Here is a 14,231-nt window from a genome sequence, read left to right as displayed (position 1 = left end):
TTTTTATGTGGTTTTCTTTTAGGTGAAGATGAAGGCACTCATAGTGTTGAGTTCTAAAGGGAAAGGGTTCTGCTCTGATAGGATGTGACATTGGGGCATGAATTTAGGATGCTTTAGTTATGAATTGTTATTTGTCGTTTGAGGAGACTTATTTTTAGGAGTTTTATATTCACCTTATATTTGTAAATTCTGGATCCCTTTCATTTTCTTTAGAGACCTTGATAATTTTCTTTTAAGAGTAAAACTTTATTATTATTATTATTATTATTATTTCTATTTATTTCAAGACTTGTGAACCTATGAGTTTTTATTAAAATATGTGGACCCTTCTTGATGTTATATTTATTGAATTATTCTTATTGTTGTTACTTATCTATTATGGGGTAGAAGGGTGTCACAATCACCTCCGCGCCCGGCGCACTCCTGGTCGCGCCTGGCGCGGCACAACCAGAGAGCACCAGGGGCCACCGCGCCCGGCGCAAGAGTTCCCGCGCCCGGCGTGACCCAACCAGAGAGCCCAAGGCTCACACGCGCCTGGCGCAATACCAATTGCGCCCAGCACAACCCAGGCAGAGACTCTAAGGAGTCTCACGCGCCCTACGTGCCCAAACCCGCGCCCGGCGTAGGGAAGCCAGAGACCTCCCCAAGGTCTCGTGCCCAAAACATGTCACTTACTGATAGCGCGCCCGGCGCAGTCCAAGTCACACCCGGCGTGGGCCATCCAGAGGCTCACATTCTCAAGCTCGCCCGGCGCACACACCTTTGCGCCCAGCGAGCTTGCCCAAATGGAGCCCTCTGATAGTCACGCGCCCGGCGCGAAGAATGGCGCCCAGCGTGATACCCAGTAGCAACTCACCAAGTTCGAAAATCTTGCCCAAAACCTGCAAAAATCCACATTTCCAACACATGCAAACCAACCAAAATGCCACATTTTCTCCAGCCATCTCAAAAACATCATCTTTTCACACATGCAACCACAAATCAATAAAAACCCCAAATTTTCACCCAAACCCAGGAAAACCCGAAAACGAATTTTCTTCAATCACAACCCAAAATCATCAACTCATCAGCCCACGAAGGAGTTTCCACCCTCAATTTCCACACAACACAGCCAAAAACTAGCTTCCCTTACCTCGGTACGAAAATTCGAGCTCCGGGACAAAGAAGACAATGAAGAAGGAGAAGAAATAGAGGAGAAGAATGAGCGGAGAATCAGAACGGAGAAGGAGACTTCAACTAGCTTCCAACACCACAATCAGCACCTACAGCCACCAAGATCACCACAAGGAGTTTGAGAGAAAATGATAAGTGAGAAAGAGAGAGTGAAGAGAATGAGTGAGAGTTGAAAGGGAGAGATGAGAGAAGGGGTCTCACACTTACCTTACAAGTTGATTTGTATGGTTGAGTGTTAGGCTTATAATCTACAATCTTAGAATTTAAAAGATTATGTATCACATGTTAGAGGCATGGAAACAAATGCTTCGGATGAATTCATTATTGTGAGCATTTGAAAGTTAAAGAATTATTGATAGAATTTATAGTAATTTCTTTAATTTTTTTCGTAAAAAATATTTCTGCAAAATTTTTTGTGAAAAAATTCGCAGGAAATTTTCCTGCAAATTTTTTTTTACAGGAATTCCTGCAATTTTTTTTTGCAGGAAACTTTCTTGCGATTTTTTTTTTGCAAGAAATTTCACAGGAAAATTTCTTGCAAATTTTAAAATTCACAAAAATATGTTATTCACGAAGGTATTACCTGCAGATAAAATTTCACAGAAAAATTTGCAGGAACAACTTTCTGCAAATTTTTATGAAAAATTCGCAGGAAAAATCACATGTAATAAGAAAAATTCTAGTAGTGAAACTTTTACTTGTTTATTTTTATTGGATAAGCATGTACGCTAAAAATCAATAATAATAAAAATAACTGATAGAAATCATAGCACAGTTCATAAAATTCTGTGGAACAAAATTTATACCGAACATAGTTTTCATTTTCTGTCCATCCCGTGAATGCATGAAAAATGTCTTCGAATGGTAGTTCTCACAATAATGTTCAGATGTCAATAAATATCGTCGTTGGCTTTCCCTGTTCTTCGCAAATAATTGTGAACAATTATTCATTCAAAAGTATTCATAATTTATATTATCAAAAATCCAATTTTTACATTAATTAAAGATAAAATAATTAAAAATATATAAAAATAATTATTATTATTTTACAAGTCAATTTTATAAAATTAAATTAGACTTATAATTCATAATTTAAAAATTTATTAGAGTTAATTATTATATTTACTCTAAAAGAGACATTCACTATTGATTTACATATCATGTTTATAGTGTTGGACATAAGAAAGTATGTTAAAAAAAACTCAACTTTCATTTATTCTATATCATCAAAAATATTATTTATTATTTATTTATATATCAAATTTAATAATGTTGAATTAAAAAATTAAATTTTATATCAATTAAAGATAAAATAATTAAAAAGTATATTATGAAAAGTCCTACTCAATTATTTAAATAAAATTACTAAATGCCATTGAGTTAGAGAAATTAATCCAATGTGACTAGCCGGTAACAATAACATAATATATTAAATAAAATTATCATAATATAGTTGACAACATGCATTTAAAAAAATCTGTCATAAAATATCGTAATTAAATACGCAGTAATATATGGGACATATTAAATTGACTAAATTTTTCTTTTAAATAGTTAACCTAAATAAAATACATAAGCAATACATGGAAATTTTTAAATCTTTTTTTTTTTCTTTCCATATATATCTCCTGTGTATCACATGCATGCTGACATGTGATTATACTTTGACCGGCCGCTTTTGCATCACTAATGATTATAAGCGTTAATATAATTCTATTTATTCCTCTATAAATTTTATTTAAATAAAAATATGTAAGTTTTTTAAAGTAAAAATAATGAATTTAGATAATGTAATTATTTATTTTATTTAAACTTTTGTTTTCAAATTAATTTTTAATCACTTTTTAGTTATGTTTACAAATTAACTATCTCGATCAATTTTTGTTTTATTTTTTTAGAGTGTTTTATTTAAAATATTAAAATTCATTTCTTATATCATTGAAAAAAACTACCTTTTCCTTTTTGACATATAAAATTATTTGATTCATTAAAATATATATATATATATATATATATTAAATAATTTCTTTTATTTTAAGAAATAATTATTTATTTATATTAATTTCTTGAAATAATTTTTAAAATAGAAGTAGTTGTTTGAAAATTTAGTATTCTTAATTTATGAGTTATTATGCAAATTCTAAGTTTAATTTTAATTTTAAGTTTTAGAATACTTTGATAAATTTTATAATTTAATTTTAAATAAACTTGAAATAATTTAAACCGTAAACTTTACACCCTAAAACTTAAAAGCAAATTTTAATCGACATTAAGATAATTATATTCTAAATTCTAATAAAGTATGTTAAAAGATAAAAAGGTTTAAATATATATATATATATATATATATATATATATGTATATTTACTAATATATTAATTACATAGGTACCATTTTTACCTATTTTAAATATTTATTTTATTATTATTAATAGATACTTATTTTTCTATTCTGAATGATTTGAAATTTAAGAATATTTTAATGTTAATTAATTTATTATATTAAATTACACTAAGAAAATATATGTTTTACTGATGGAATGTCATCTGATTAATTAGCTATCGATTATGTTATGTGAGAAAATAAAATCTAATATGTTGTAGCAATAGATTTAGCTATCGATATATTAGTAGTTAATCAATAAAATACTCACGAGTCACTAATTGTTATTTTTTATATATAAATTACTATGAAACGCTTTTGATTCAATATGTTTGCTAAACAAATATTATTTTAGCAATAAAAAATATCAATCGTTAAATGAATAAATAAAATATAATACTTTGCAACTAAATATTTAATTGCTAAATCAATTTTCAAAAAACCTCAAAGTCAATTTTTTAATATATAATATCAATATTTCATATATAATTCAAAATATATTTATAAATATATTTTATTTTACTATGTTTTATTAGTTGTCCAGAGAACACCCATCTGATTGATAACACAATATTTTTTTGGTAAACAGTCTACAATTGATGATAATGTCATTTATAAATGAAGTAAGAAGGATAATGTGTATAAATTAGGGCAATAGGATGATAAGTTTTTGGAATCAACCTAGGACTCAGAACATTAATTCTTCAACAAATTGTTAATCACTTAGGATTGTCAGTTATAACATATGGTACCATTCCATCCAATCAAGATGGTGATCATGACACTAATCCTTCCACTCATGATCATGGTGACCCCACAGTCCATCCATGGATTGCCAACCTAATTTAGGATTTATTGTAGCATTGGTGACACATTAGTTTACTTGTATTTTGAAGACTTGAAGTACTTTCACCTTTTTGATTTCTTTAGATTTTTTAGAAGAACTTGAGCAATTTCATATTGTCAATTAACTTTAGTTGTATTTTGAAGATTTTGGATACTTTAAGTTTTTGGATTAACTTTATAGTTCTATTTTGAAGAATTTAATGTCATTTATTAAAATTTAGTTAATGTATGTGATTATGATCATTGTGTTATTGGTAGTTATATTTATATTTGTTATATACAAATTTCATTGAATGGTAACATAAATACAAATAGAATCAATTATTGTACAAGTAGTATTTTTTTTCTTTCAAATAATATACCAGTTGCTAAACAAGTATCTGCACAGTAATTCTATATTTTTTTATTAATTTTATCATCAATTTAGCTATTGAGAATTTCAATTTGCTACTAAAATAGCAATTTACTATTTAACGACCACATAAATCGATTGCAATATTGATAATTTTAGTAACCAAATGATATGTATTTAGTCTTCTCAATAGTCACCAAATTAATTTTAACTTAACAACCAATATGTTTGGTCATTAAATAATTTAGTTTAATGACTAACTCATAATTTTGATTGTTAACAAATTAAGAATTAAGATTTTAGATACCACTTTGTATCGGTCGCAAATATATTTAGCAACTAAATTTTATAAAATTGAGATCAATATTTACAATAGTTAAATACGACTTTTTTTTAGTGTTATAATAATTTTATTATTTAATATAATCTTACTACCATATATCAATTTAATCATAGTTCTTATAAAAGTTAAATGAGTTTCATATATACTATATATAAACATAATAATAATAATTTTTAAGTGTTTAAATTTTCCACAAATTGCTAAAGTATATTACTTTGATGTGAGTCAAATATTTTGATATCCTACATAGAATGACAAAGATTAAGTTTTTGAAAAACTTGTCTTCTTTGAAAAAATAAGTTATTTTTTTTATTAAGCTAATTAAAGGTTAAAATTTATAATTTTTTTTAACAATTTTTTGAAAAAACTGATTTACTACATAATTGTTTATTTTTTTTCAAAAACATTTTAATGTATTAAATTTTTATAGATTTTATGATTTATTTCTAAATAATTGAAACAAATTAAACTCTTTTTAATTATTAAACAAAGTGCATTAAATTTTTTAACTCACCTTATTATGCAGGATTGGATGAGAGGCAAGGTGGGGTGAGGCAGGTGACACACGAGATATTTTGTTACTCCTATTTCCAATAACTTCTTCTTACTCTATAGGAAATATTCAAAACATTATTTATTAAATTATAAATATTATAAATGTAATTAATTTTTATTACAATATAATTGTAAAATAAATAAATGCGTTTACCAATTTACATTTTAAAATTATAAAATATTTAAATTTAAGATAAGTTAAATTTTAGTATAAATTTTTCATGGTTTAAAAAAACTTAAAATTTAATTAATATTTTAATTAAAATAAGAAATCCATATAATACTATACCAACTTTAATATTTCTATTCTTTCTATATTTTTGAAAAAACTCAAATAATTAATTATATTATCTCTATATAAAAGAATAAGCATAAATAAATGTATTTTTAACATATATAAAAATGAGAGTAATTCGTGCAAATTAATGTATGAGTATTATTTTAGTTTTTTCAAAAATCAATATTCTTTTAATATTAAGTTAAATATTTGAATAAATAAATAATTGAAGGAGTCAATTGTTTGAGTAGGTGCGATTGTGTTATAAATCCTTTTAGTATTGAGTTCCATTGTCATGAATCAATTATTTTAGTAAATAAAACATTACCATTTATATTATTTTTGGTTTACAATAAATAAATATGATTTTTAGATCCCTCAAATTTAGAGTAAATATGTTTTTGGTTCTTCACTAGTGAAAAATTAGTATATTACGTCACCTCTTTAACATCGAACACACTAAAATTCGACGTAAAAAAGACGCGGTAACATTTTTATAATTTTTGCAAACTTTTTTACATCAGATCTGGTAGGGTCCGACGTAAAAAAAGGACGCGAAATTGAATAAGAGAGTGCGAGGCACACCGCGCGCATTCACTCTTCATCACTTTTCATTTTTTTTCTCTGTAAACCCTCTCCCTCTCCTTTGTTACTGAATCGTTTTTTTGTCTTCTGCAGAGTGGGGTGAACTCTTTGTTACTCATTCACACACTGTTGCAGCTCATCAGGTATGAATCAGGGTTTCGTTAACACCTTTTTGCTTCACATTGCTATTGTGTGTATCTGTTCTATTCGATTTTTTGGTTGTTCTATCTGTTCTATTTGATTTTAGTCTTTATATTCAAATTTTGTTAAGAAATTTATCAAACATTATTGTATAGAATTTACTTATTAGTATCTCTATCAGTGAAAATATCACATTAAATTCGGTTAATATTGCATAACTGTATTAATTAGTTACTTTCAAATATGTTATTAGTGATCTAAGGGACTAAAATAAGATTTTTGAAAATTACAGAGACTAAAACAACAATTTTAAATTTGAGGAACCAAAACAAATTTGTCTTAAATTTGAGAACTAAAAATATATTTAAGCATATATATATATATATATATATATATATATTAGAAAAAGAGTGGAAGCATGCATGTAACGTAACATTTAGTTGCGTTCATAATAATGATACTTTTAGCAAATTTCACATCCTATAGACAGAACAGGAAAATAGATCCACACCAATAAATTGTTTTCATTTCATTCAATTTAATTAGTATGAATATTTTAATAGACCCTCACATTTGGCTTTCAGAATAAGACTGAATCAAAACTATACAGAGGATCAACTCAATAAATTATAATACATTTCTACCAACCCCTGTGATCACATTCTTCTTATAGTATACATCAACATGAAGAGGAGTGTGATTTAGACGAGACAGAAGCACTTATAAACAAAAACACCTCAACAGAATATTTTTTATCCGCAACTTTTGTCGCTAGTAATTTACAGCAGCAATTCAAACATTGGGCATCTTCACTGATCAATGAAGTTCATGGCCGAATAATTCAAATCTGACAAAGTAGAAAATCAATAGGGAGAAAAAAAAATACAATAAATTATCAATAGTTCAGGTGATCGATGAATGAAGATTAATCATGGATAAATTATACTCATAATATAATTACTAAAAATAAATAGTTCAAAAATAAAAATTAATTTTATTGGTCAAGGTTTGATTTAAATTGTAACATAACAATTGTGGTGGATTCGTGAGGAAAAGATGGCTACAAAAATAAGATACGTAAGCAGTGACTCTATCCACCATGTTTTAGTGGACGCATCTATCCTCGAAAATGACCATCTGTCTTTTTATCCCTATTTCCTTCCTGTGGTAACCCACACTTGAATATTCCTCATTAAGCATCATAATGTATACACTGCAACATAATCAATTGGTTACTGGAATGATGTGCTAATATTTAACTCTCACTTCATACATATCCTGTGCTCCCAATTTTTTTTAATCCTTTCAATTTAAAACTAATTTTTTTTTATAATTTTAAAAAAAATCTTTAATTCTTGTATTCAAAATTTGTAAAATAATCTATCAAATATTGTGACATAAAATTTATTATTGATATTTCAATTAATAAAAATATTATATTATATTAAATTTAACTAATATTATATAATTATCTCAATTTATTGATGATCTAAAAGATTAAAATAATTTTTTAAAAATAATAATTTTAAATTAAAAAAAAAATTTAAAATTTAAAGGCTTAAAAAAAATATATTAAGCCTTAGAAATCTTACTCGATCACTTCAATTTTATTTGATCAATACTCACTTGATTCATTGCATGTAACATGTCTTTAATTTGATGTGACCATTAACAAATCACCTTTATTTTTTTGTCTTTTAAGTACCACAATAATCATAACTAAATCATTAGGTTGCTGGACAAATGAATCTGACACTTATAGTTCATCTAAGATTGCATGTGAGTCAATTTCTGAGCGGAAAAATAACACTATAGTTGTAGATGCCTACTTACATTTCTTTATAAAATAAAATAACAATAACAATAATCAATTAAGTTGCACGAAGATAAGAGAGTATGTTAGCCGTCACATCACATGATGTATATTTTATGATAAAATTTAAGCACTCCGTAGTTCACAGAAATGAGTCGACGAAGGCAACTCTGTTATAAGGTCACTTGCCTCTCTTACTTCACTTTCAGAATCTCTAGCCTTAGCAGCACCACACATAGCCAGCCACTGAGACATGCCAAGCAAGGAGGTTTCACCGTTAGGAGAAGCAAAGCTTCCATTACTGGAATCTCACCTTTTAACAGATGAAATAGATCAACATGACCAAACTTTGAGACAAAGGGTATGGATCGAGTCAAAGAAGCTTTGGCACATAGTTGGCCCCTCCATTTTCAGCCGTATTGCATCCTATTCCATGTTGGTCATCACCCAAGCCTTCGCCGGTCACCTTGGTGACCTCGAACTCGCCGCCATCTCCATTGCCAATAACGTCGTCGTCGGCTTCGACTTTGGCCTCTTGGTATATATAATAAAACTTATCTATATATTAAGAAAAATTATTTATTTATTTTGAGCTTTGTAAACATGTTTAAGTTATGATTTGTTTTGTGTGTTTTGGTTTAGTTGGGTATGGCAAGTGCGTTAGAAACGCTATGTGGGCAAGCGTATGGAGCGAAGAAGTACTACATGCTAGGCGTGTACATGCAGCGTTCGTGGATCGTTCTTTTCATTTGCTGTATCTTGCTTCTGCCTTTGTATCTGTTTGCTTCGCCGGTGTTGAAGCTGTTGGGCCAGACTGATGAGCTGGCAGAGCTATCCGGTGCGGTGACGATTTGGATGCTTCCGGTGCACTTCGCCTTCGCGTTTCAGTTCCCTCTGCAGAGGTTCCTGCAGTGCCAGATGAAGACTGCACCTATTGCGTGGGTCTCTCTGGTGGCGCTCTTGGTGCATGTCTTTGTTTGTTGGTTGTTCGTGTTTAAGCTTCAGTTTGGAGTGGTTGGTGCCGCTGCTACTATTAACTTCTCTTGGTGGGTCCTCACGTTGGGCCTTCTGGGCTACGTTGTGTGGGGTAGTGGTTGTCCTCACACTTGGACTGGCTTCTCCCTTGAAGCTTTCTCTGGTCTTTGGGAGTTTGTTAAGCTCTCTGCTGCTGCTGGCGTCATGCTCTGGTACTCTCTTTACGTTACATTCTTGAAACTTGAAACTGTTAATATCTCATTCTCATGTTTCGCTGCTTGCTTTCTTTTACAGTTTGGAGAACTGGTATTACAAAATTCTGATATTGATGACGGGGAATCTTAACAACGCAGAGATTGCTGTGGATGCTTTGTCCGTATGGTAAATTTTTATTTTATGACTGGATCTCCACTTTACGTAAGCCTCACGTTCGTTTATTCTATTTAGGTTTTCGAAAATACTGCATAATATGTCATTTGTTTAACCGGAGAATAATGGAGCTTAACCGTAGATAAATTTAATTATCTATTCACTGGCTGCACCTTTTAGTTTTTGCTTCCTTGTATACAAATTTAATTTAATTACCTAGCTATATATATATATATATATATTTTTTTTTTTTTTTGCATATATAGTTTGCCTATTTTAAATACTTTTTTGGGGTGACCGATTGATGTTGTGTTTTGTTTGGCAGTATGACTATCAATAGTTGGGAACTGATGATTCCTTTTGCATTCTTTGCTGCAACAGGGTAATATGTCTATTTTTAACTTGGTATATTATTTTTTCATTTTTTTCCTCCTTTTCTGTATCTCTTTTATTTTATTTTATTTTACTCTCTCTATAGTTTTTTGGGCAAGTCAAAAACGGAGGCCACGCCACATATGAACTCTAGAGATTAATTTAATATAAATATTATTGATAAAATGTACGGTGAGAGGAGAACGAGATTAATTCATGAACTCTAGAGAAACCCCATCGAACATATGACTGGACTCTAAACATGATTAGATCAAACCGCGTGCTGGCACATAATTCATAGGATCGAGTAACACGACACAACATTGATTTTCTATCAAAATATATAACCTTTTTATTAATTAAATTGCGGTGGTGATTGAAACTTTTGTACATTGTGAAGTGGTGCAATTAGACACGACATGGTCGTTTTTCTCCACAATCATCTTTCAATATGTGTGGTAGGGATAGAAAACATTCGTACATAGTCAAGCCAAAAGATCAGTGCATCATTATTCATGGGTGAAGTTACTGTTTCTGTTTGTCGTGGAGCTTGAAAGAGGATCTAACGGATGGTGGTGATCTATGGACATGGAAGTGTCTTCATTGTAGTAATTGGAAAAGTCTCAGTCAAAACACGGTATACAGAGATGTCGCTATCTCCGCCTGGACTATGTCAGATATTTAAAATTTTGCAAGGAACCTGTATCACATTGCGTACCATTATGCAACACTAATCTCCAATGTTGGTGCAGTTGCTCCAGTTACACATATATGCTCGATGATTCTACAGTCATCACTTGGGAAGTGTCCTACAATTGTTAGCCACACCCTTGCTTTCGCAAATGCAATTTTTGCCAATAATTTAATTCTCACTCATTTTCTCCAACGTACTAGAGAGTGGGGCCAGGTAGTTGACCTAGACCCAAGTAAAAAAAGAACAATTCAAGAACATTGCATGCTTTCCTCCTTTTCGTAATTGAACAACCAATAATTAACTAAACATACTGGCATCAGTACCATGATGAGGATTTTGGATAATTTGTAATGATCTTAAATTTAACTTTGTTTAAAAATAAAAACCAATAATTAACTATTTAACAACAGTGCGCGCTTGTTTTCAACCTTGTAAACTGATACATGGATGGAGCAGTAAGGATGTCTTTCCAAAGAAGAAATTATCAAATAGTCTAAAATTATTAAGTATTTATGGTTTAATCAATTTTTATATAATATATATTTAGATTTTTTAATTCATAAAAATAGAAATACTTAATTACACGTTATATAAAGATTGATTAAAAATCATATGACTGATATTACTTAATAGTATCTCTTAAAAGAAAGAGAAATGTGAAAAAGGAGAGAAATATAATGAATAATATAATATAAAAATAAAATTAACTTAAAAGCTTTTTTTTTTTTTTTTTTTTTAATTTATGATGTTTGAAGGGGTTAAAAAATTAAAGTACAAACCCAAAGTTAACACGCAATTTGCAGAGTGAGGGTTGCAAACGAGCTTGGAGCTGGGAACGGAAAAGGAGCCAAGTTTGCTACTACTGTATCTGTGGTGACATCGGTTATTATAGGACTCTTCTTCTGGATGTTGATTATGATATTGCACGACAAATTCGGCTACATATTCTCTAATAGCAAAGCCGTCCTTGATGAAGTAAACAACCTTTCTCTTCTATTAGCCTTCACAATTCTCCTCAACAGTGTTCAGCCAGTTCTCTCAGGTATCACCTTACCCTTTAGTAGCTTTCATTTTTTATTTCTTATTTAAATATGAGGACCAACATTTTCATTCTTTCTTGTATAAAATAATGAGACTCATTGACTAAAATAAGATTCATAAAATATGTTGAAAAGGGTATGTTAAGATAGTTTATGAATTATGATAATATTTCTCTTCAAATATTGGATGATTTGAACAGGGGTGGCCGTGGGATCAGGGTGGCAATCTTATGTTGCATACATAAATTTGGGTTGCTACTATATTATCGGGGTGCCTCTTGGATTTTTGATGGGTTGGGTCTTCAATCAAGGAGTTATGGTATGTTTTTGTTACCCTCTTTTGAAAGTCTTGTTTCTAAAAATGTGCGCAGTTATTTGCCTAGAATGTGAAATTCAAATGCATTAAGACATGATTGTAACACTAATTGCTAATGAAAATGAACAAAAATTAGGGAATCTGGGCGGGGATGATTTTTGGTGGGACAGCAACTCAGACATTAGTATTGAGCCTCATTACTATTCGTTGCGACTGGGACAGAGAGGTAACTTGCCAGTTTTTTTTTTCCCACTTTTGGTAATGGTTCTGACTCTGAATAATCTAATCTTATCGATCTATTTTGTTGGTTAACAATTGAAGGCTGAAAAAGCAAAATTGCATTTATCGAAGTGGGCAGAACCAAAACAAGAACTAAACTAAGGGCTACTCTCTTTGTAGCCTAAGGAATCCGCATATTTGTTTCAGGCTTTCGTCGGTATTGACTGAAATAAAGATATATGTCATTTTTAGAACTCTCCACCAGCATTTTATGAATTCTCTTGATTCTACACCAAGAAATCTAATCATGTTTTTAAAGCCACGCATGAAAGAAAATGCTTGATTGTGTGGAAAAAAGTACTTTTCTAATTGGTGGTTTCCTAATTGGTTATGTGTTGGTTAGCAAAGTTTTTTATTTGAGTTTATATGCTTGGAGTCTATAGTTAATTTGACAGCTTGAAGCATTCTGAGATGATTAGTTAACTTCTGTTGAGCACTCTGTAGGTTGTTGAATGCAGTATTGTCTGATTTTATTTATTTATTTTTAATTTATTGTAATCATACCGAGTAAAGAGAAAAAAAATGCTTCACTGGATTGCAGTCGAGTATTAATATTATTGTTGTAGTTTGTTTTGTTCACCGACTTAGGCTTGTTAAAATAACTTTGTTCCATCCTTTTTTTTGACTTTCAGTTTTGAGGATGAATGGGCTATGTACTATTCTAAGAAATTAACTGAACATATAAAATGGAGCAACTTGGTTGAGTCGATCATGTCACGATATAAACAAAATTTTGTATTGTTAAAATAAGGAAGACAAAATAATTTATAATACACATATTTACCATTTAGATGATAATAAAAAATCAAATTATGAGAGTGTAAATTTAAAGTAAATAAATTTTAAACTAATGTAGAGTTGTCTGTAAAAATAATAGACAATATATAAACTTTTCTTGATAAAATATATCATTTTCACAAATATCATCACATATTAGTCTTTCACCGACTAGTGCATAATCGTGTCATGGCCTTTTGAGTAGATGGTTGAGCCATGATTATTGTTAGTCTATAGTAATCTCAAGAGAATCTAGTAGTTTACTCGTAATAAATGACTATATATACTTCACATCTTGGAAATCTTGAAGGGATGACTTAACTTATGTAGTGAGAAAATCGTCTTTGGGAATGGGATAATAGGATACAAAGGAATTGAGATAAAACCCTTAGAGAGAGAGAGGCATAAAGCAAGACATAACACAACTAATTAATTGGGATGTTCCGATAATAGATAAAAACAATCATCAACAATAATATACTATATTTCCATTTGGATCAGTGAAATTCTCTTCCACACTTTTTTAAATACCACAATTTTTTAAACAGCATGTATTTTCTTGTATAATCAAAATTATTGATGGCTAATAAATAACGTTCCAGTAAAAAAACAACTACTGCTCGGAAAACAAAACGCTAGCAATTTTTGTTTTAATCAACAACACATATCAATCCATTTTTTTAATTATTTTACCACACTCATTTTTAGTCTTATTTCTTGTCTCATCTCACTCTCTTTTTCTCATTCTAGACTTACCAAAAAAAAAAAAAAAGAAACAAAACCATCAACCAAGTTGTGGTCTTTCTTTTGAAAAGAAAATCTTCGTCCGCTCGACTCACTCCCTTTTCACAGCAGTATCTCGCGAAGTTAATCCGATAAAAATCTTTGTTTGGTAAGAATAGAGTTCATCATCTTATCTCTCATACTCTTTATCGCACAACA

The 14,231-nt window shown here is 29.9% G+C and overlaps 1 protein-coding gene across 1 annotated transcript; it reads left to right on the top strand.

Moving 5' to 3' along the window:
• Positions 1 to 8,574: 8,574 nt before the first annotated feature.
• Positions 8,575 to 13,091, top strand: LOC109800150 (protein DETOXIFICATION 27). Its single transcript, XM_020360877.3, has 8 exons — positions 8,575 to 9,005; positions 9,110 to 9,654; positions 9,737 to 9,823; positions 10,137 to 10,193; positions 11,681 to 11,919; positions 12,118 to 12,236; positions 12,370 to 12,459; positions 12,555 to 13,091. Exons 1-8 carry the CDS (start codon positions 8,721 to 8,723, stop codon positions 12,612 to 12,614), a joined length of 1,482 nt encoding a protein of 493 aa, XP_020216466.1. The 5' UTR covers positions 8,575 to 8,720; the 3' UTR covers positions 12,615 to 13,091.
• The last annotated feature ends 1,140 nt before the right edge of the window (positions 13,092 to 14,231 follow it).

Source organism: Cajanus cajan, chromosome 11 (genome assembly GCF_000230855.2).
Source record: "Cajanus cajan strain Asha chromosome 11, NIPB_CcT2T_4, whole genome shotgun sequence".
In the NCBI taxonomy this organism is placed as follows: Eukaryota; Viridiplantae; Streptophyta; class Magnoliopsida; order Fabales; family Fabaceae; genus Cajanus; species Cajanus cajan.
This window is presented reverse-complemented; position numbering and strand designations above follow the sequence as displayed.

Excerpts from the sequence above, each read along its gene's own strand:
- LOC109800150 (XM_020360877.3), top strand. The coding sequence starts at position 8,721 with ATGCCAAGCAAGGAGGTTTCACCGTTAGGAGAAGCAAAGCTTCCATTA. Across the intron at positions 9,006-9,109 it reads GCTTCGACTTTGGCCTCTTG|TTGGGTATGGCAAGTGCGTT; the intron begins GTATATATAATA and ends GTTTTGGTTTAG. Across the intron at positions 9,655-9,736 it reads GCTGCTGGCGTCATGCTCTG|TTTGGAGAACTGGTATTACA; the intron begins GTACTCTCTTTA and ends TTTCTTTTACAG.